Source organism: Mus caroli, chromosome 4, assembly GCF_900094665.2.
Source record: "Mus caroli chromosome 4, CAROLI_EIJ_v1.1, whole genome shotgun sequence".
Lineage (NCBI taxonomy): Eukaryota > Metazoa > Chordata > Mammalia > Rodentia > Muridae > Mus > Mus caroli.
In genome coordinates this window covers 14,822,409-14,846,847 of record NC_034573.1, presented here as the reverse complement: position 1 = coordinate 14,846,847, position 24,439 = coordinate 14,822,409, and the positions used below count along the sequence as shown (strand labels likewise).

The 24,439-nt window shown below is 37.0% G+C and overlaps 1 protein-coding gene across 1 annotated transcript in view; it reads right to left on the bottom strand.

Moving 5' to 3' along the window:
* The window catches only part of Cngb3 (cyclic nucleotide gated channel beta 3), a 197,621-nt gene that overhangs the window by 19,265 nt on the left and 153,917 nt on the right, over positions 1-24,439 (bottom strand). Inside the window, exons 16-17 of the mRNA XM_021159706.1 lie at positions 18,422-18,505; positions 7,614-7,732 (exon numbers count right to left, since the gene is read on the bottom strand). Coding sequence (XP_021015365.1) covers positions 7,614-7,732; positions 18,422-18,505 — 203 coding nt within the window. The remainder of the gene's footprint in view (positions 1-7,613; positions 7,733-18,421; positions 18,506-24,439) is intronic.

Below are 24,439 nucleotides of genomic sequence, written 5' to 3'. Positions count from 1 at the left end.
AACACATATTCTCACTAAGCCTAGGAATACAAAAGAGAATTTTCTGAAGAACTAGCTGTTTCTCTGGTATGCCTCTTTAAACACTGTTCTGGAAAAATAAAAACAGAGTGAAGAGAAAAATTCAAAATTAGCTTTTGAAATATTTGACCTTTTCACAATGATATGAAGTTAACATAAATAAAAAGAATTCATCAGAATATGCAGTTCAGTCAGAAAAGTCAGTCCTTAAATATTTTGACTAGAAACCAAGTGATCTAGACCAGGCAGCTCTACGGAAAGCTCCTACTGTGTGCTGTCAAGAGGAGTGGGAGAGTGAGCAGACCGTGGACGGTAAATGATCACATTTATGGACAGGAATTGGCTCCCGGGAAAGAAACTCACTTAGCAAATATTTATTGACTACCTGTTCTCTTCCCCACACTATTTAGAGGAATGCAAATTGGAACAATCTATATTAAAATGCAAAACAATTTGGAAAAAATAAAGCAAGGTCAGCAATGCTGAGGGAAAGAGCTATACATTGTTAATTGGATTGTACATGTGCTCATTGTTTTTGAAAATTATCTGCTCATATACTTGAGGAATTACAGAAATGCTTCTACTTTTTGACCTACTTTATTTCGCTTTGGGGAATGAACCTGAAAGAAATGAGTTCAAAGAACAATGAAGTAATTTTACAAAGATACCTCCAACGGTGCTATTTTTAGTAGTAACAGAGGCCACAAGGCTGCCTATTAATAGTCACGACCAAAATGGATGGGTATTTGTACTATCAAAGATTATGCACTTATTTATTTACTTATTTATTCAACAACTATCAATTTTTTCCTGTTTACTTATTTATCCAAACACTGCTTTCCCTCCTGGTTCCTCCCCTCACCGAGTTAATTCCCCATTGCCCATTCCCTTCTCCTCTGAAAGGTGGACATCTTTGGTCCTGCCAGATTAGTGGCATCCTCTCCCACTGAGGTCAGACAGGACAATGACGAAGACTGAGCTGCCTGTCTGCTACAAAGGTGACAGCAGGCCTTGTTCCAGCCAGTGTATGTTCTTTGGTTGGTGGCTCAGGTTTTGAGAGCTCCCACGGGTCAAGGTTTGTTGACTCTAATAACTAATACACTTATAGGCCAAACAATGTCTTAAAGGCTGAGGAAGAAATGTAAGCCAAACTACATGTGGTGTCTAATAAGATCTTGGGAGCCTGCTCAGTGTTTGCACAAACTAGAGAAATGCAGTATTTCTGGGAAAGGCAGTACCATGGATAGAAATCTTAGGCAGGAGTGCCCTTTTTGCATGGACATGACTGATCATGGAAGCCAGGGCTTATGGCCAAGAGGGATCTAGGACTGTGTGCTGGATTCTAGTTCTCCTAGTTCCTTTAGGACTTCTGAGGCAGGGGACACATTGGGATCAGTTGTAGGTAGTTGCCCTGGTACTTCCGATTGGAGGGGGTGATGAAGAAATAAATATACCAATGAACATCCAGCTACAAAGATAAGTGGTCCAAAAATGTGAATGTAGTTTGACAAGAAGTAAAGCAAGAAAACTTGGGAGGTTCAGGAAGACTCCAAACACGGAGATGTGTAGAGAAGGAGGGTGGTGGTGAAGGTGGGCAGGAAGAATATGCAGACAGAATTAACAACAGGTGCAAAAAATTCCCTTTAAGTAGACAGTGTGGCACAGTCAAGGAACTGGAAAAGATTAGCAGGACATATGGGTTAAACATGAAACCTGAAGAAGACAGGTAGCCAGGTCAGATGCTGCAGGGTTTTTTTTTTTTTATGAGAACTCTGCACTTAATCTTAAGAGTAGCAGGTATACATTTGGGCAGAAAGACACAGATCTGATCAGGTCAATGCTTTCCATAATCATTCAACTGCAGATTAGAGGCAGGGTTGTGGAGAATGTGGTCAGAGTTCTAGTTAGATGTGGAGGTGGTTTGGACTACCCAAAATGGCAGCTGTATTGAAGGTCAGATATCAGTGATTTAAGGCACACTTAGGAGGAAAGATGTATAGGTCTTAGGTGTAGAATAGACACGGCAGGTGAAACACAGGGTATTTCAGGTACACCTTTTTTCTTTTTCTACTAAACCTTCAAATATTAAGTTATAAAGGTTTGGGTATTACGTTAAATTCCTGTAGCTTCTTTAATAAATTCCCAGCAAACAGCACCCTACATCCACAAAAATTTACTTTACAAAGTAAGGTCAAACTTGTAATCAAAATTATGCCAGCTAGGCTGTGCTCTTTTTATTGGCTCTACTGGAACAATATTTCTTGTATATGTAATGCATATGCATTTCTTGCCTGTGACTGCATGGCTGCAGTTCTTGCCAGTCTTTAGACTGTCACTCTTCCTATCTTACATAAAAACATTTGTTACTAGATTGGAGACTGTCTTAGATACAATTCTAACAATATGATGAAAAACCATGACGAAAGCAACTTGAGGAGGGAAGGGTTTATTTGGCTTATACTTCCATATCATAGTCAATTACAGAAGGAAGTCAGGACAGGAGCTCAAGCAGGGGAGGAACATGGAGGCAGGAGCTGATGCAAAGGCCATAGAGGAATCTTATTGTTTACTGGCTTGCTCAGCCTGCTTTCTTATAGAACCAAGGACCACTATCCCAGAGATGGCACCACTCCTAAAGGTACAGGCCCTCCCACATCAACTACTTATTAAGAAAATTTCATATAGGCTGGCCTATAGCATGATTTTGTTGAGGCATTTACTCAACTGCAACTCCTTTCTCTCCAGTGATGATAGCTTCTGTCAAGTTGACATAAAACTAGTCAGGGCACAGACCCTTTCAGTTATAATATAATCACTTCTTTCTCTGTCTCTGTCTCTGTCTCTGTCTCTGTCTCTGTCTGTCTCTCTCTCTCTCTTCACCGTGGCCACAATGTAAATAATGTTGCTTTGCCACATGATCCTGATATAATGTGCTGTCTCAACATGGGCCAATAGCAACAGGGCTAATTGATCATGGAGCAGAACTCCCAAATCATGAGCCTAAGCAAACCTTTACTTGTTATAAGTTAATTACCTCTGTCATTGTGAAAGTGAAGTATTAGTTAACAAAAATTTAGCCTCAAACACTTGCCAGATTTTAAAGACATACTGGCCCTGTGTTGTACTTGTATTCCATACCCTCCTGTGAATAATCTTATAGTTGAACTTGAACATTTAATCACTTGGTTGGAGCTGTCATTATTTTTAATACAGGCAGGATATAAATAAAAACTATTATAATGTACAATTTAACCATAGTTGTTAGTGATGTAGATATGAATAACTGCTAATATTTACATGTTAATGGTATACAGTCTCTTGAAAATCTGTATAAACAAATTAACTATACGTTAGCAGTAATTGTTGTAATATAATGCATGAAATACCATGGAAGCAAAGAACAAGGAGCTACTATCTGTTTTGGGTTTATGTAAAGATGGCTTTAAATAGATAGCATTTGAATCAGTTCTTGAAGTATGAGTGGTATAAAGTATGAGTTTTTGCACTTATGAGAAGAATACAATCAGAACAGGCCTTGGTCTTTTCCTCCTCCTCCTCCTCCTTGTCCTCTTTCTCCTTTTCCTCCTTTTGCTCCTCCTCCTCTTCCTCCCTTTTCTCCTCCTCATCCTTTTCCCCCTCCTTCTTTCCCTCCTCCTTCTTTTTCTCCTCCTCCTCCCTTTTCTTCTCCTCCTCCTTTTCCTCCTCCTTCTCCTTTTCTCCTCTTCCTTCTCCTACTCCTCCTTGTCCTCTTTCTCCTTCTTTTCCTCCTTTTGTTCCTTCTCCTCCTTTTCCTCCTCCTCCTCCTCCTTTCCCTCCTCCTTATTTTCCTCCTTTTGCTTCTTCTCCTCCTTCTCCTCCACCTGCTCCTTCTCTTCCTCCTCCTTCTCTTCCTTCTGTTTCTTGTCTTCTCTTCCTCCTCCTCTTCTTATTTATAATAAGGTGTTAGTACTTTCTGTATATTAACTGGGAATGTGATCTGGTTGTATCCATGACAGTATGTGCGTCTATATTTTAGCTGTGCATATTTGCATTAATATATAATGCCCTTGAAATCTTTTCATCATTTTCTTTCTTATGTTTTCTTCTAAGAAAAAAGAAGTCTATAAAAAGCTACATGACAGTGCTAGATTTAGCTCATTTAAACAAAGGTCACAGCTTTTCTGAGTAGTAAACACTATGACAAGATCTTTCTAGTGTCTGGATGTTTGGCAGACATGCCTCCATTTGGAAGAAATGACTGGAGCCTAGGGCTGGGAGACAGATGTGCTGTGAAGTCCATGAGCATCTGGGAACAGCAAACACATCCTATTTTTTTCTTTTTCTTTTTCCAGCGACAGTCAAGAAGTGAATTAAGGCAAAGACCTCTTCTTTCCTTGAGTTAGGGAGACTGTTGCAGACTTAGAGAATGAAGGCCTTACTGTTTGAAACCAAATGGGAAAGAGGGGATTTACTTAAGGTACTGAAATCAGGGGTGCAGGGTTCCTTTTACTGCTAACTCAGCAACACCTGCATTCTATTCTTAGACTGTTTCCTCCTGTGATGATAATATCAGCAATTAATGTACTTATATTTATAGGCTTTACTTTTCAGGGAATAAAGCCCTTGGGAAGGTCAGCTAATTAATTTCTGTAATGTTTCAGATTAGATTTGTTGTATATTTTATAACCTTGATAATAATAGAGATGATTAAATTACAGAAATATTAAATTACTTTAGAAAGCACTTCCCATAAGGAGATAACAGGAAACAGACTAATAATACAGGTCTTGTTCATTATAAGAAGTTTTTTCTACCACTACTTCAGTGTAGGTCAATAGTTGTTAAGAAGGAGGAAGACATTTTAAAAACAGAGCAGTTGTACCAACAAAAAACTAATATGCTTCAACATTCTTAGGAAACTCTTATATTAATATGAAGTCAGTTTGTATCTCTGAAGCTCACGTGACTTCTAAATTGCTGTGAAGTCAGATTAGTCAAATGCCTTCTGTAGTCTGATGAGATCTCCAAACACTCAACCACAAGGACTTGGGTTGGAAGGTTTCTTGCCATTAATAGCTGTTCTTATTCCGGTCAAGATACTTGGTATTTGGGGCTGGAGAGATGGATCAGTGGTTAGGAGCACTGGTTGTTCTTCCAAAGGACCTGAGTTCACTTCCCAACACCTACAAGGCAGCTCATAACTATCTGTAACTCCAGTTCCAGGAGATCCAACACAATCACAGACATACATGCAGGTAAAACAATTCCCATAAAATTAAAAAAAAAAACTTAAAGAAAGTAAAAAAGAAAGACCCTGATAATTTGAAATAACAATTTTCTCAATGTAAATAATAATAATAATAACAATAACAATAATAGCTCTTGTCAGTGTGTTATTCTCTGCCTGTAAGCATTAGCTTTGTAGTTCAAGACACTGTCATCTTCTCCTGGATCACTGCAGCTTATGTGCATGTGGTTTTCTCTTTTGCATCCCCACCCCCTCTTGTTTCTGTTGGAGTTGTCTTTTTTTTTTGGTTTTGTTTTGTTTTGTTTTGTTTTTTCGAGACAGGGTTTCTCTGTATAGCCCTGGCTGTCCTGGAACTCACTTTGTAGACCAGGCTGGCCTTGAACTCAGAAATCCACCTGCCTCTGCATCCCAAGTGCTGGAATTAAAGGTGTGTGCCACCATGCCCGGCTGGAGTTGTCTTTTAAATCATACAAATTGGACAGTTCTTTTCCTTAAACCCTTCCCTCATATCCATTCATATTGAGACCAACACACTTATATCCATACTGCTCTGAATCTGCATGATCTTGTTTAATAGTGGAAACTAAGCATGGTCAGGTTAGTACTCAGATGGGAGAATAAAATATACATTTCTCTTTTTTCTTTTTTTTCTTTGGTTTTTCGAGACAGGGTTTCTCTGTATAGCCCTGGCTGTCCTGGAACTCACTTTGTAGACCAGGCTGGCCTCGAACTCAGAAATTCGCCTGCCTCTGCCTCCTGAGTGCTGGGATTAAAGGCATGCGCCACCACGCCCGGCTCATTTCTCTTTTTTCTAATTTTTTATTTATTAATCATTCCATTTGTTTACGTCTCAAATGATATCCCACTTCTCAGCTAGTCCTCTTTCTTATGATGATCTAAAAGCCTTAACTAAACTGGCCCTTGATAAGTCTTTGGCAAATTGAAACACAATATGCACTAAAACTTCCATGCATTATTGCATCTAATCATCCTGCAACATGTCCTTCTGTGTCCAGTGTTTACCAGCTGTGGTGACTTACCTATCCCTAGATCAGATGCATTTGTCCTATATTTAGACTTTTGCCTCTTTCTAAATGGCTCCATATTTCTTTACTGCCTTAAAGCTCAGTGCAAATATTTCATAATGGGTGCTCATACTTAACTACTGGCAGTTTAGTAGCATCTCCTATCAGTTTCTTACAGCCTTGTGCATTCATAAGATATCACAGTGTGAATTTACCCTGTAAATTAATTGTGTAATTATTCTGTTTCTTCCTACTTGACCATAAGCTTAATGAAGCTCAACAATTAAGGAGTTGCATTCCCAGAGTTTTGAGGGATACTTCACAATCCAGCATGTGCTAGGCACTTAGGAAACTGTTTTGAATGAATAATGAATAAATTTAAATGCAATAATTCATGGAAGTGTTAGTACATATCGTGTTTAAATTTGCTGTTTATACTCTTGCTCTTGGAGACTGCTCTATTATATTCATTCTATTCTGTTCTGTTTTTATATTCTCCTGACCAGTAGGAAATAAAGATAACAATAGTTGATACTTCTTGAGTAAAAATTATATGAGAGGCACAAAATATTTTAAAGAAATTAAGCTAATTTACCAACTTTTTTGATACATACTATTGTAACTCTAATTATTAAGATGTTGAAACTGGGGCTGGAGAGATGGCTTAGTGGTTAAGAGCACCAACTGCTCTTCCAAAGGTCCCGAGTTCAAATCCCAGTAACCACATGGTAGCTCACAACCATCCTAACAAGATCTGACACCCTCTCTGGAGTGTCTGAAGACAGCTACAGTGTACTTACATGTAATAAATAAATAAATCTTTTAAAAAAAGCCAAAAAAAAAAAAAAGAAAAGATGTTGAAACTGAAGAAGAATAGGGTCAAGTAAAGAGCAAAGACAAAAAAGTAGAGAAACTGGGGTTTAAATTGAGGCAGATTGGTTCCCATTCATGACCACATTACTAACCTATTCACACCACTTTGTTAGCCTAACAAAAGTTTTCTAACAGTTAAATAATACTACTACTCTTTCTTCTTTCTATTCATTTAGGAATGTGCATATTAACTCACCATATGTTGAGTATCAGTTACAAGTTAGGTACTGACCTAGGTTCCAGTAATAAAGAACATAACTTGCTCTTTTTTTCTGTTTTTTTTTGGGGGGGGGAGGGAGGGGAAGGATAAAAACAGTGAAACAAATGTGAACAACCTTAATTTCCAATGCTGTCAGCAAAATATCAGGCATTTGATAAGCTCGAGTAGAAATTTATATATTTTATAACCTACAGTTGTTGTCTTATGACAAATAATGGGCTTAGACATTTACAAGAAGTTTTTAAGATACCTTATTTCTCCAAACACTGACCCAGCTTTCAGAGTAACTAGAACTTGAGCACCATCAGGGCCTCCAAGGACTTGGACTTCTCCATGTTTGATGATGTACATTTCTTTTCCAATTTCTCCCTAAATGCCATACAGAAAATAGAGTACCACAGTCATTTTCAAAAATGATTATAGCCCACGTGAAGAAATCTAACGTCTTCTAGAGGAGCAAATACAAATAAAGAAAGCAGGGAATATCCTTGTAAAAGTAGTTATTTGAAGACCCGAGGTAGTTTTGAAATGTTGATTAGACAATCACATAGAGACAAATGACTGGGAAAACAGTGCTTTTCACCACACGACCCCTGGAAACCATCATAAAGCATGAGAAGATGCACACGTCATTGTATTATTTCAGGAGTGGGTATGGCAGAGAAAGTAATTGCTCACATGGATGGCTTAGTTTTCTGACTGTGATTTCTACTGCTCTGGTCTAAAGAAGGTGTTTTGTGTAGCAACAGAGCCGGAGTATTAGACATTAAAGTCAAACCTATCTTATTCCCCTGTCGCTGAGGTATGATCTAAGAAATGGGAGACTTTGAGTGCTTATACTATATTGTAACACCATGCTAGTGTAGTTATTCTCATTAAGTTCCTGTTTGTATTTGATGAGTCTCATGGTCAGAATAACAACTAACAATTTACCTCTTGGAATGTTCACATAGCTACCAATCAATGATGCTAATTGTACACCTTAGGCAGTATGGACACTCAAATGTGAATAGAATAAAGTGGGGCAGTTCACAAGAGCATAGATAGCTAATTTAAATATATAATGTAAATACAATGATTTTTGTTATATGTACTTGCTGCTTACATTAGCATTTGGGCTACAACTGATCATGTAGTTATATGTCCTATCCTAGTTAAGAATTCTGTAAACAGTCTGTGAAGCTGACTCAAATGAATAAAGTACTCTTTGTAAAGCATAAAGACTGAAGTTCAGATCTCCGACATTCACATACAAGCCAGACAAGCATGAAGGCTTGGTTATAATCAGCCCATTCGGCGACTAGAGATAGAAGGTTCCCTGGGCAACCGGCTAACTAGGGGAGCTGAGTTCTTAGTTCCAAGTTCACCAAGAGATCTTGTTTCAGTAAATGAATGGAGAATAGTGTAGGAAAAGCCTTGATGTCAACCTTTGGTGTCCACACATGTATACATACATGCAGGCTCACCAGCAAACATAAACCACACCCAGCCGCATGCATACACACATAAATGTATGCCACACATATATGTCTCTTTTTCTATTCTCCCAGCTCCCTCTCCCCAACCAAACCAATACTGGACTGAAGTTACAGAAGGACTTGTAGAGATGTTTTGTTCTTGTTTTTGTGGTTGACTAAAATGTATCCATATAATCCTTAAGATGTAGGACTGTACCTGATTTCTTTAGTCTTTCACGTGTATATTTTTGACACTATCCCTATTTGTATTCTTTGCTATATAATAAATACTAAGTTATAAATGTAGTATTATATTAAATAATGTTAAATAATTCCAATCTCTACCCACTAAAAACATGTCATACAAGAATGTCACTGATATTTTAAGTCAAGGTAGGTTGATAAATCCTACAATTTATTTATTTGTTTGTTTGCTTGCTTGTTCACTTATTTATTTAAGTGTGTGTGTGTGTGTGTGTGTGTGTGTGTGTGTGTGTAGGCTAGAAAGTGTTTGAGTATCTTAGCACTCCATATATTCCTTTAAAGCAAGGTCTCTTCCTGAACCTGGTGCTTAGGCTTTTCTCTGTTCTTCTGGAAGTCAGTAAGCCCAAGAAGTCTACTTGTATTCACCTCCACTTAGGGCTGGAGATAATGACATGGATGCTGAAATCTGAACTCCAGTCCCCATGATTGCACACCAAACATTCTTAGCTACTAAGCCACTTCTTCAGCACAGGTTGTTAAATTCGAAATAGGCCAGTTTGCATAACTCTGGGCATTATTTGGGTAATAGTCAAAATAAATAGGGTTTTAATAATTTTCTGAGCTATTGGTATCTACCCCAAATTTCAATTGTTAAGAATTTAATCTTCCCTCCACTATCCTGCCACATTTCTGCTCACCTTCATCAGACCTGCTAGTCTAAAAGCACATAGGCTATGTTTCCTTCCCATAACCATTGTCCCTACCCACTGAATCCTCTGGGGCACACCTAGCTGCCCTGAGCCACCTGATCTCTCCCCTAGACCCCAATTCTTCCACTACCTTTCAGTCTACCATCATCAGACCTGCAGGTCCAGAACCATACAGCCCAAGGATACCCATCAGAGGCCTGCCACATCAGGATCATTGAGGTTAGGCCCCATCTCAACAACTATTACAACAGAAACATCCAGGGACTAAAGCCATCCAGGTAGCTAAGGCCCTCTAAAGAATGCAATCAATAAAAACCAGAGCAATATGACAAATTCAAATTTAAACAATATCTGTCCAGCCCTGCAGAAAATACAAGAAGGAAAACTACAAACAAGAAAGCACAGGGAATAAGTAATACCATACCAGCAAAAACAAGGGAAGCGTGCGCGCGCGTGCACACACACACACACACACACACACACACACACACACACACACTAACACCCCCAACATCAAAATAACAGGAAGTAAATGTGCCACATTTTTCTGTATTCATTTCTCTATTAAAGGGCATCTAGGTTCTTTCCAGCTTCTGGCTATTATAAATAAGGCTACTATGAAAATAGTAGAGCATGTGTCCAGCTGTCTCCTGAGAGGCTCTGCCAGAGCCTGACAAATAGAGGCAAATGCTTGCAGCCAACCATTGGACTGAGCACAGGGTCCCCAATAAAGGAGTTAGAGAAAGAACTGAAAAAGCTGAAGGGGTTTGCACCCCTATAGGAAGAACAGTAATATCTATCAACCAGACCCCCCCCCCCGAGCTCCCAGGGAATATATCCCCAATCAAAGAGTACACATAGAGGGACTCATGGCTCCAGGTGCATATGTAGGCATCAGTGGGAGGAGAGGCCCTTGGCTTTGTGAAGGCTTGATGCCCCAGTGTAGGGAATGCCAGGGCAGGGAGGTAGGAGTGGATGGGTGGAGGAACACCTTCATAGAAGCAAGGGGAAGGGGTATGGGATAGGAGGATTCAGGGGGGAAACTAGGAAAGGGGATAAAAAAATATACTGTAAATAAAGAAAATATCTAATAAAAATAACAGGAAGTAACAATCACTGGTCATTAGTATCTCTCAACATCAACGGAATAAATTTCCCAATAAAAAGACATAGGATGCAAAAACAGGATTTATCATTCTGATGCACACAAGAGACACATTTCAGAAATAAAGATAGGCATTATCTCAGAGTAAAGGGCTGGAAAAGAGTTCTCCAAACAAATGGATCTAAGAAGAAAGCTGGAATAGTCATTCGAATATCTAATAAAATAAACTTTTGACTAAAATTAATCAAAAGAGATAGGGAAGGACACTTCATACTCATCAGAAGAAAAAAACCTACCAAGATGATATCTCAATTCTGAACATCTATGCCCCAAACACAATGGCACCCACACTTGTGTAAGAAACATTGCTAAAGCTTGAATCACACACCACACCTCACATATTAATAATGGGAGACTTCAACAACTCACTCTCATCAATTGACAGGTCATGCAGACAAACACTAAAGAAAGAAATAATGAAACTAACAGATATATTGAATGAAATTTACCTAACAGACATCTATAGAATATTTCACCCAAACATCAAAGTATATACCTTTTTCTGAGCATCTTATGAATCCTTCTCCAAAACTGACTATATAGTTGGTCACAAACAAATCTCAATAGATACAAGAAAATTGAAATAATGCCTTATCAGACCACCATGAATTAAAGCTGGACTTTAACAAGAGAAACACCAGAAGGCTACACTGTTTCTGAACAACTTTCGACTCAATTATCTCTGGGTCAGAGAAAAAAAATTAAAGACTTTCTAGAATTTAATGAAAATGAAGGCACAACATATCCATTTTTCTTTTAATTTTATTTTTTTGACTTATTCACTTTGCATCCAGCTCACTGCACTCCGTGCAGTCACATCCTCCCACAATCCTTCCCATATCTCCCCTCCTCTCCTCCTCTGAGCAAGTAGTGTATCTCTACCAGAACAAGTGAAAGACCTATATGACAAGAACTTTAAGCCTCTACAGAAGGAAACTGAGGAAGAAATCAAAAGATAGAAAGATCTCCCATGCTCATGGATAGGTAGAATTAACATAGTGAAAATGGCCATCTTACCAAAAGCAATCTACAGATTTAATGAAATCCCCATCAAAATTCCAACACAATTTTGTATAGATCTCGAAAGAGCAATTCTCAATCTCATATGGAAAAAAAACCCCAAAGACCCAGGATAGTGAAAACAATTCTCAACAATAAAAGAAATTCTGGAGGAATCACCATCCCTGACCACGAGCTGTACTACTACAATAGTGATATTGGTACAGAGACAGGCAAGTCAAACAATAGAATAGAATCAAAGAACCAGAAATAAACCCACACACCTATGAACACTTTATCTTGAACAAAGAAGCCAAAACTATACAGTGAAAATAGAAAGCATCTTCAATAAATGGTGCTAGTCTAACTGGCAGTCTGCATGTAGAAGATTGCAAATTGATCCATATTGATCACTTTGCACAAAACTCAAGTCTAAGTGGATCAAGGACCTCAATGTAAAACCAGATATACTGAACCTAATAGAAGAGAAAGTGGGAAATAGCCTTGAACATATTGGCAGAGGGGAAATTTTTCTGAACAGACACTTATGGCTCAGGCACTAAGAAAAATTGATTAATTGCACATCATGAAACTGAAAAGCTTCTAAGGCAAAGAACCTTGTCTATAGGACAAAATGGCAACCTACAGATTGGGAAAAACATTCACTAACCCTACATCCAATAGAGGGCTGATATCCAAAATATATAAAGAACTCAAGAAATGAGACTCCAAACGACCAAATAACACAGTTAAAAATGGGTACCAGATAAACAGAGAATTGTCAACAGAGGAATCTCGAGTGTTCAAGAAACAATTGAAGAAATGTTCATGGGCAACAGGAATGAAGAGTGCTTTAGTCTAGAACTAAAGTTATGGATGACTGTGAATCATGGGTTCTGGGAACTGAACCCAGGTCCTGTGTAAGAGCAACAGGTCCTCTTAACCACTTAGCCATCTCTCTATCAGTCTTTAACTAGAATGATCATATTCTATTGTGGTTCTTGTATAATGTTTTGTTTAATGTAGGGGTATTCTGTAACCACTATTGAGGAATAACCAACCTTTTGTGGAAAATGTGACATATTCTAATTTGACATGAATACAGATAACATTAATTTTCAGATTGAGTAAGTATCTTATGACCAGAAATCATCTTGATATTGGCACCTGAAACAAAAACTTTAAAGTATTTAATTGGGCTTAAATATTCCATGTAATAAAATGTTTATAAAAAAGAGAAATGTTCAACATCCTTAGTCATCAAGGAAATTCAATTCAAAACCACTGTGAGATTTCATCTTACACCCATCAGAATCTTTATGTGGATCCTGAACAACTGGAGTAGGGGCTATACCTAAAGCGGTTGCCTGTCTGTGGAATCTGTTCCCCTAATGCAGCTGTTTTGTCTGGCCTCAGTGGGAGCAGGGCCTAACCCTGCAGATACTTGATGCACCAAAGTGATGGGATACTCAGGGAAGGCCTCGACTATCTCAGAGGAGAAGGGAAGAGGGCCTGGAGGGAGGAACTGTAAGAGGGGAGACTTGGAGGGGGACAGCAATTGGGATGTAAATTGAATAAAAAAGAAAACATGTTCACAGGTTGGTGGTATTTGTAGATGGAACCTATAGAAGATCCTAGGGTCTCTGCCTTCATGAATGGGATGGTTTATCACCAAAGAGGTTATTTCATAAAAATCAAATTTCTCTGATAATTCTGATTTACTTGTTTTATGTGGCACTGCACTATGCCACATTGTGACTCATTGAGAAAGCCCTTACCAAGTATTGATAACATTATCTCAGACATTTTAGACCATAAAACTATAAAGTAAATAAACCTTTATCTTTCATAAATTACATAGTCTGTTGATATATACATAACAACAAAATGAGCTAACCTATGAAAATATAACAACACAGAAAATAAAATCTTGCTTTATGAGTGGACAAATATCAAATACTCCCATTTCTTGTACTTTCAATGGGTTAGAATACACTAAAGTCAATTCAAAATTCAAATGCATTGATTATCATTTATGTTCTCTCATGATTGAGACAATGTCTACTTTATTTCAGTGTTGAGTACAAAGTATGATGTATAAAAGGCATTCATTTGTGAATATTGTAAATATAATTTAACTGTCTCAGGGATGTTCTAAAGTCCTTTAATACCTAGGGTTATTTTCCTGAACTTCAAATGCTTTACAATTATCTAGCAGGTTGGAGTATACAATTATAAACTTTTACCACCTAATTCATACCTGAAAACACACACACACACATACATATATGTGTGTACTGAACTGAACATTTATATGAAATGTAGGTTGAAGCAGAAATTATGATATATATGGATTTTTATTATAGCCACTTATATAACATCAATGCCAATAATATTTTGTCTTTGTACTTTGAAAATTCAACAAAATAGGGAGTTGGAGAGATGGGTCAGCAGTTTATTCTTAGCTCCCACACTAGATAGCTCACAACTGTAACTCTAGTTTTAGGGGATCTAATGCCCTCTTTTGGTCTCTTGGGGCAGCTGCATGCATATAGCATATATTCATGCAGAAACACACACATATACACAAAAATAAATCTTAAAAAAATCTTCAGGGCAGTGGATATTTGTATAGCTCCTTGTTTTAAATCACATATGTCTTTCATCAGAGAGTACTACATTTTATCTGGAAAGTATTTTGTATACAATACTTCATTTATTTCTTGCAAATATACCAGTGAGAGTGTCTTTTTTTATTTCCCCCTTTAAGAAAATTGCAAATAAAGGCTAATCAAGCTAAGTGTCTCAAGCAAAAATACAAGGCTGCCAAGTGACAGCATTAAAATCCTAGCACCTATGTCACCTGACATACATACAGACACTAAATCTAACAATATCACCTGAAGTCCATACAGATAATTACATGTAACATAAAACATGCTATCAAGACTGATATCTTCATAATGAATGAGATAATATGAACAATTCAAAAATAATGTAAGTCATTTGAGAATTAGTGTTTCTTTTTATAATTCTAGGAAGTGATCATCTGGTTAGGGTCATATTCCTATTATTATTAATTTTTAAAGCATAACTAATTTCAAGGAACTGGAATTTCAAAGGTAGTTATTACAATTGACTGGAAGTAGCAATGCATGATGGGTACTAATTATTTCTTAATGATCATTTTGATAATTTCCCAAGGAGATCAGGCATAATCAACAAACCCAAACTTGCACTATGTCTTGCATATTTCTGGGTTAATTTAAGCCTTTTCTGCAAGCTTAATTAGCTCTCAGACGAAGTAGACATCACTCTAAGAGAATAGTGGCTGACAGCATGTGCAAAACAAGACTGAACCTAACTTAGGACTGTTCCATGCGCTAATTTGGAGAATGTGTTGAAAGGCAAGCACTTCAGGTAGAACAAGGGGACTCTGAGTGAGAATATATGTCAAAAGTATTTGGATTCTTGTGCTAGTTATTCTCAAGGCTCGTGAGGGACATCACAGCACTCAGGGTACCTCATCAGAGAAGAGAGATGATACAGTGTGGCTCCTGGACCATTAACATCATGAAGAGCTCCTTGGTAGGCAAAACTCCCAAACTTTACTGCAGAAACATTGCAGGAAAATCTTTGGAAATTAAGTCCCCCAAATTTAAGCCTAAAAAGGCCCTGTGGCTACTTTCTGTACAGCGACACTTCATCACAAGATTAATCTCAAGCAGTCTGGAATCCTCACAAGCTTTCTGCAGGCTGTTTAGAATATCAGATCTCTGTGTTGCTTCAGTTATTTTGGTAATGTCTAATCGAAGGTGACATGTTTTTCTTCCCCCTTCTCTGCACATCTTTGTAGAAATAGTAAATGCATATCAAATTGAATTCAGCTACCTAAAGTTTGGTCAGCCAACAGCTTTTCTTTTCTGTCAATATCTGGCATTACAAAATTCTTCACTTAGAAATAAAAACAAACGTAAAAGCCAAAGCAGATCCAAACACCAGTGACTTGCATTGTTCTGCCTCTTCTTCCATCTTCCTATGTCTTTCCTTTTCTCATTTTTATTATTTATTATTGGATTGATTTGACATGATGATAAAATCAGAGTTATCTCAATAACCAACCCCTTCAGCGTCTGGAACAAGTTGAGTCTATCTTAGTGCATTAAGCCTATGACATCCCAGGAAATCACTGCCCCAAAGGAACTCTTGAATTGCACTGTTTATTCCAGTTTAATGAACATGGTTTGCTTTCACTTATCAACAGATTGTATTTTACCACGGTGAGTTTATGTGGGATGTGTATGCTTCGTTTCCAGAATGCCAGAATCCTCTTTTATCTTTTACAGCTCCTTCGCAGTTGTCTCTTTTCATAACAACCTTCATTGATCTCCTCCAAACCATTAGTGTCTTCAGAGCCTCGGCCTTCCTTTTTATATACCATGACTTGAACTCTTAAAGCCAGTTTTCATTCTATTCCAGTTATAAACCCTTCACTTTTCCTTTCCCCTTCTTTCATCTGATTGGTTCCACCTATAAGCCAGTGGTCTCCATCTGATGTATCTGATATTTCTCACACCTCGTGTGATTTTCTTTTTCTACTTTTTTGCTCACTCCTTTGCACCATTATGATAAGCTCCCTCTTGCCTCTCAGATCACTGCTGCAACTTCTCATAAAAAAGTATTAGCCTATTGATTTTCCTTTTCTTTTTTTTCTTTACTCAACAAAATTTATATTTACTAAAATTTATATTTAAATTTTACAAAGGTCATACCTGACAAACTGACTTTATGAACTTCCAATATGAATAAGTGCCTTCCTCTAACAACTTCTGCTTCTACTTATATAACTGTACACTTTACAGTTACATATTGGTTTAAATTTTGTCTCCTTTCTCTTACATCAGGTCTACCCTTCTCATGGCTGTATTTTAGAATCAGATAGGTTGTCTTTAAATGCTAATATGTAGGCTTCATCAGGACTAGGTACGGAGCCCAGATGCCTGTGTTCATATGGTGCTGACATAGTGTGAGTTGTCACATTATCACTAGACTATAAAACCCCATAAGAAGGACAGGACACTTGCCTGGTACCTGTCCTAGATTATTCAAAACTACATTTTGCTTATGAAATAAATACCACTGTTTTAACATGTCTTACTGTAGTTCTCGATATTCTTGCTGAATACATGATTCCTTCCTCTCTGGCTTGGCTTAAGCTAGTTCTTTTCTATACTCACGCAGCACAGAGTTCACTTCAGAATATTTCCCAAGACTTACTACAGCCTTCCTTCCTCAGGAAGTCTCCCTTGCTTTATGTCCTATAGCATGGTGTTTATTCACACTGTTTTGGGATGAAGCATGTATTTCTCATCCACACTCATCTGTGAACTACTCAAGAACTCAAGTCTTCTCCATTTCTTTGTATTGTACATTTTCCTTTATTTTAAAAATTTGTTTTTTAGTAATCCATACAAATATATATTGGATGTTGAACATATCCCACCACACCCTCCTACCTTTCCTTCATTAACCTCATTTGTTAGTCCCCTTTGTTCTCCTAGACATTTTTACTTATACTTTAATATCACATAAACACATAACTTTATGTTCTATGTTTTAAATTTTGATTATTAGCATTGAGTTAGGTTTTTTCTAGATATAAAATTTAGGACCTCATTCTCTCCTTTTTTGGACAAGAACTTGATGTGTAAATTAGGAGGCTTAGAACTCCCTATCTAGTTCCTGTTGACCTTGACCTTGTGACCCTGCTGAGAGCTGTGATTATAGACATATTCTTAATTATGTTTATTATAGACATATTCTTAATTATGTTTAAGATAATGATAAGAGCCTGGTGTGGTGACAAACACCTCTAATCCCAACACTTGAGCAGCACAGATAGGCAGATTTCTATGAGCTGCATGACAACCTGGTCTATATAGTAGCTTCCAGGGCAGTCAGGACTACATAATGAGACCCATTAATCTGTATAAAAAGAGAAGCACAATATTTGGAAATAGTTACTATTCTTTTCATGGTGAATTTCATGACTGTCATTTATATGTTTCTATTTTAAGAAATGATGAACATTTGATACTTTTGTAGTCATCAAATTCACAATAAATGTTTAAAAATTATCAATGATTATTTACTGGGAGCAAAATAGAACAAATAGCTTGCTGATGGCACAGACAAGGCAAAAGCATATGTCACATCTACATTTTATTCTTCATTTAAAATATTTAAATTTGATAGTGTATTGTAATTGGTAATTTAAATTTATACAAACAGGTTTTGAACTATCTACATACCTATTCTATGATCTATACAATTGAACCTATATTATCTTGTTCCATTTAAATTCCAAGCATTCGTGTTTGTTTTGTAGAATTAAGTATATGTCATGGTGTTTTATAATATAGAAGTCACTCTAGACAGATTTTATTTAAAATACATTATTGACCTATGTCCAAATTCTTCCAATGCATTATTCACTGTGCACTTGAAAACAGTATGCACTTACCTTTTTGCAGACAAAGTCACCAGGTAAATAAATAGTGGATTTCAATCTTAGCAGCAGGTCATAGATCATCTGTGTGTCACAGCCCTTAATAAGGAGAACAATAATTTTACAGACACAGCAAAGCAATAAAGATAGCTAATAGACACCTGTCTTCATCTCCAATTGCTAAGTTACAAGAGTGTGCACTTGCCTTGACTTAAACTGTATAGAAAAATGATAGCAATATTAAGATCTCAGAACTCCATAAAGAACTATGTGTGGAGTGAGTTCTGTCTCTACTACCTATTATTATTCAATTGTGCTCTTATTCTTCTAAACTATATAATTATTATGAAAAGGTACTCATAAGTGAAACTTTACATGGTGCTTAAGACAGCTATTAATGATTATGTTTAGGCATGCTTGGATTAGCATAATTTACACTATTTGATAAGCAGCTTTCTTTTGCAAAACATCATGAATAAAAATTTTGATATTTCTTAACTCCTTAAACTTATGTGTGTTGTTCTTCTCCAACATAATTATTTTCTTCATAAAGGTAGGAAAATACACATAAAAGCAATATCTGCAGTATTTAAAGCATTGGGTGGGAGAGTCTCCTTCAAATAGTCACCTTTCAGTGACCACTTGTGTATATAGTGACTATAAACACAACCTATTTGTCTCATCCAAGCTTATACCCTCTATGATCTGTAACCTTTTTTTTCTTTCATTGAAGATAGATTCTAAGATCTTTTTCTCACACAATATATCCTGATCATACTTTCCCCTCTGTCCATTTCTCCCACTTCTTCCCTACCTCCCCTCTACTTTGGAACCACTACCTTTCTATCTCTCATTAGAGAGTAACAGATTTCTAAGAGATAACAACCAAACATGACAAAATAAAATACAATATGGCAAAGGAAAGACTATCATATTGAGGTTAAACACAACAACCCAACAAGGGAAGAGTCCTAAGAGCAGCCACAAGAGTCAGAGACCCAGTTGTTCTCAAAGTTGGGAATCTAATAAAAATACTCAGTTAATATCTATCTATCTATCTATCTATCTATCTATCTATCTATCTATCTATCTATCTATCTACAGAGTATCTGTTGCAGACTCCTGCCGATCCTATGCTTGCAGCTTCAGTCTTTCTGAGCTCACATGTGCCTTGCTTAGTTGATTCAGAGGGTCCTGTTCTCCTAGTATCCTCTATGTTTCCTAGCTCTTATATTTTCTACCAATTTCACAGGATTCTCTGAGCTCAGAGGGGAAGAATTTGATTCAAATCTCCCCCTTATACTCTGTATACATTCTGGCTATGGCTCTCTGCATCTGATCCTCTTTGCTGCTGAAGGAAGTTCTTTGATGATGACTGGATAAGGCAGTGATCTATGAGAATACCAGAATATCATTAGGAGTCATTTTATTGATTTTTTTCTTTACCTGACCAGTTCTGTTTGGTTTTACCATACGTCTCTGGAGTACTTAGTCTTTGGTTCTTGGTTACCCAAGCAGTGCTGGATATGGGTTCCTTCTTGCAGAATGGGACTTAAATCAAATCAGACATTGGTTGGCTATTCCCACAAGTTCCAAGCATAGTTGCCCTAGCATATTTTGCAAACAGGACAAATTGTATGTCAAAGTTTTTGTGGCTGTGTTTGTGTCTAGCTTTCTCTTTAAGTAGCCGTCACAGTATCTTCCTGCACCAAAGAGACTAGAACCTAGGAGTGAAGCATCCATGAAGGTACCAGTTTGACGTCTCCATGTTCAGTGAGTTGTGTGGAGGTTGCCCTTGTTAATGGGGTCTCACTGTCAGTTTTCTGAGAGCAACCCTTTGTTTTAACAACATCCTGGGTTGTTTGGGGTTTGCCATGGTACCCTCTTGGACAACAACTCAATTGAACGCAACCCAGTACCTCCACTGGAAGCTTTGCTAGTTGGGATACTGTATTCTCTATTACTAGGAGGCTTCATCAGGGTCACCTTCACAGATTCCAGGAAGTTTCCAGAGCACTAGGTTTTCACACCACCCCCAAAAGCTTCCCAATTGCAGTTAAATCTCCCTGTACTCTATCCTTCCATCCAATCCCGTTCCTTCTCACACTGATCTCTCCCAATCCCATCCACAGCCATCCCCAGAACACCTCTAAGATCTCTTCAATTTCCTCTTCCCAGGGATAGTCATAAGACCACCCCCCCTCGTCTTGACCTAACCTCTCTGTATTTATAGATTGTAGTTCGATTATTATTTAATTAGTGGTTAATATCCACTTATGAGAGAACATATACCATATTTGTCTGTCTGTGTCTGGGTTAATTCACTCAGAATGATTTTTATTTTATTTTTTTTTGTAGCTCTACCCATTTGCTTGCAGATTTCATGCAGTTATTTTTGTAAATATCTGAATAATACTACATTGTATAAATGTACATTTTCTTTATCATTAATCTGTTGATGGACATCTAGGTCATTTCTAGTTTCTGGTTATTATAAATAAATCCACAGTTAACATGCGAGCAAGTATCTTTGTAGTAGGATGGAGCATCCTTTGGGTATATGTTCAAGAGTGCTAAACTGGGTCTTGAGGGAAATCAATTCCCAATGTTCAGAGGGAATTCTATGTTGATTCTCATGGTATCTGTGTAAGTTTGCACTCCCAGCAGCAATGAAGGAGTGTTCCCCTTGCTCTACATCCTCATCAGCACGAACTGTCAATAGTATTATTGATCTTTACCATTCTGACAACTGTAAATTAGAATCTCAAAGTAGTTTTGATTTGCTTTTTCCTGATGGATTTTGAGCATTAAAAATATGTTTCTAAGCTATTTGAGATTTCTGTGTTTCTGAACCTCATTTTAAATTCGATTATTTGGGGGGGGGTGATATCTAATTTCTTGAGTTCTTTATATATTTTGGATATGAGCCCTCTGTTATATGGGGATTTGGTGAAAATGTTTTCCCATTTTGTAGGCTACCACTTTTTCTGATTGGTGGTATTCTTTGCCTTACAGAAGATTTTCAGTTTCATGAGGCCTATTGTTGATCTTTGTGCCTTGAGCTACCAGTTTCCTGCTCAATAAGTCATCTCCTGTGCTATGTGTCTTCCTCACCTTCTCTTCTGTTAGGTTCAGTGACTGGTTTTATTTTGAGGTCTTTGATCCATCTGGACTTAAGTTTTGTGCAGGGTGAAAGATGTGTTTTTGTTTGTATTCTTCTACATGCTCATCATTCATTAGAGGAAAGCCATTTGTTGAAGATGCTGTCTTCTAGCTTCTGCATAAAAAAAAAAAATCAGGTGTTCATGTGGGTGTAGATTATGTCAGGGAACTTTATCTTATTCCATTAATCACTGCTCTGTTTTTATGCCAATACATGTGGTTCTCTGTAGTACAACTTAAAATAAAGGATGTTGATACTTCCAGAAGGTTTTCTTTAAACTAACGTTCGAATAGTTTCAGCTACTATGTTTTTTTCCATATGAAATTGAGAATTGTTCTTTCAATGTCTGTAAAGAACTGTGCTGTGGTTTTAATGGGGTTTTCACGGAATCTGTATTGCTTTTGCTAGGATGGCCATTTTTACAATGTTAGTCCTACTGATCCATGAGCATGGGAGATCTCTCCATCTTCTGGTATCTTCTTCAGTTGTTTCCTTCAGTGTTTGGGGATGTTGTCATATAGGTCTTTCACTTTCCTGGTTAGTTTTATCTCAAGATACTTTATATTTTATATTATTTGAAGCTATTGTGAAAGGTGAGTATTATTTCCCTGATTTCTTTCTCAGTCTGTCTTTTGTACATAGATGAGCTACTGATGATTTTTATTTTTATTTTTATTTATTTTTATTAATCATGTATCCAGACATTTTGCTAAAAGTGTTTATCAGCTGTAAGAATTCCTTGGTGGATTTTTTGGGGAGTGGGAGTCACTTATGTATACTATCATGGCATCTGCAAATAATGGCACTCTGACTTCTTCCTTTCTAATTTGTATCTCCTTGGTTTCTTCAGTTGATTTATTGCTCATGCTATATTTTCAAGCAATATATTGAATAGATATAGACAGAGTGGATAACCTTGTCTTGTTCTTGATTATAGTGGAATTACTTTGATTTTTTTTCTCTATTTAATTTGATGTTGACAATAGGCTGGCGATAATTTTCCCTTACTGTGTTTAGGTATGTTTCTTGTATCCGTAATCTCTCCAGGATTTTTATCATGAAGGGGATTGAAATTTGTCAAGGCTTTGACCATGTGACTTTTTTCTTTCAGTTTGTTGACATGGTAGATTATACTTACTGATTTTCTTTTTTTAAACTGAACCATCTTTGCATCTCTGAGATGAAGCCTACTTGATTATGGTAATGATCTTTTAGATGTGTTCTTGGATTCTGTTTGGAAGGATTTTATTGAGTATTTTGCGTCTATGTTCACAAGGGAAATTTGGGAATGTTCCTTCTGTTTCTATTTTTTGTGGAATAATTTGAGGAGTACTGCCATTAGTTCCTCCTCAAAATATGATGTAAATCTGCACTAAAACCATTTGGCACTGGTTTTGTGTTTATTTGTTTGTTTGATTGATTTTTTTTGATTGGGAGACTTTTTATGAAAGCTTCTAGTTCACTGGGGGTCATAGGTCTATTTAAATTGTTTGTGTAGTCTTTATTTAAGTTCAGTAAGTGGTCCTATCAAGAAAGTTATGTATATCTTTTTAGCCTTTTCAACATAACAAGCTTTAAAAATATGTCTTTGTGATTTTCTGAATTTCCTCAGTGACTTGCTATGTCTCCCTTTTTACTTCTGCTTTTGTTAATTTGGATATTCTCTCTCTACCTTTTAGTTAGTTTGGATAAGGGTTGGTTTATTTTGTTGATTTTTCTCAACAAAGAATTAAAAAAAAATTAAAGAATTAATTCTTTGTTTCATTGATTCTTTGTATTGTTCTCTTTGTTTTATTTCATTGATTTCAGCCCTCAGTTTGATTATTTCAGGCTGACTATTCCTCTTGGGTATTTTTATATCTTTTTGTTCTAGAGCTTTCAAGGTGTACTATTTAACTGTTAGTATGAAATTCTTCCCTTACTTTTTCTATTCTTTTCTTTTTTGGGGGGTAGGCAAATATTACTCTCCTCTTAGCACCACGTTCTTTGGTTTTTTTTTTTGTTTGTTTGTTTTGTTTTTTTGTTTTTTTTTGTTTTTTTTACAAGTTTGGGAATGCTGTGTATTTATTTTCATTCAATTCTAGAAAGACTTTTTTCTTTATTTCTGTCTTGACCCAGTTTTTATTCAGTAGAGAGATGTTCAGTTTCCATGAGTTTGTAACCTTTTTGTTGTTTCTGATGTTGGTAAACCGATTTCCTCTGTGACAGTGATAGGATGCAGAAAGTTATTTCAATTTTCTTGTATCTGTGGAGACGTGATTTATATCTGAGTAAGTGGTCAACTTTGGAAAAAGTTCTATGAGATTCTTGGAAGAAGGTATATTCTTTTGTGTCTGGAAGAAATGTTCTGTAAATACTTGCCTCATTCATTTGATTTACAACAACTATAGGTCCAATATTTCTGTTTAGATTTTTTTTTTGTCTAGATGACCTGTCCATTGGTGACACTGGGATATTGAAGTCTCATACTATCAGTGTGTGAGGATCAATAATTGATTTAAACCATACTAGTGTTCCTCTTGTAAAAGGACTTGGTTGCACTTACGTTTGGGGCATTGATGTTAAGAATCAATATGTTGTGGTTTCCATCTGAGCCAGGAGCTGACCCTGTGCTACAGTGCTTAGAACAGATCCTGTGCCACAGCTCTCCATACCCAAATACTGACCAAGAGGGAGCTGGTCTCCCAGGAGTACTGACATACCTGTGAACACAAGTAAGACCACCACTTCTACTCAAATTCCTGGCCCAAGAGGGACCCACCCAGAGCCATCAAGACACAGGAACCAAGGAACAGCTAGGAATAGGATACTTCCAGTTTCTGTCTGTACCTCAGAACTGAGCCTGTGCCATAGCTCTCTATACCCAAATT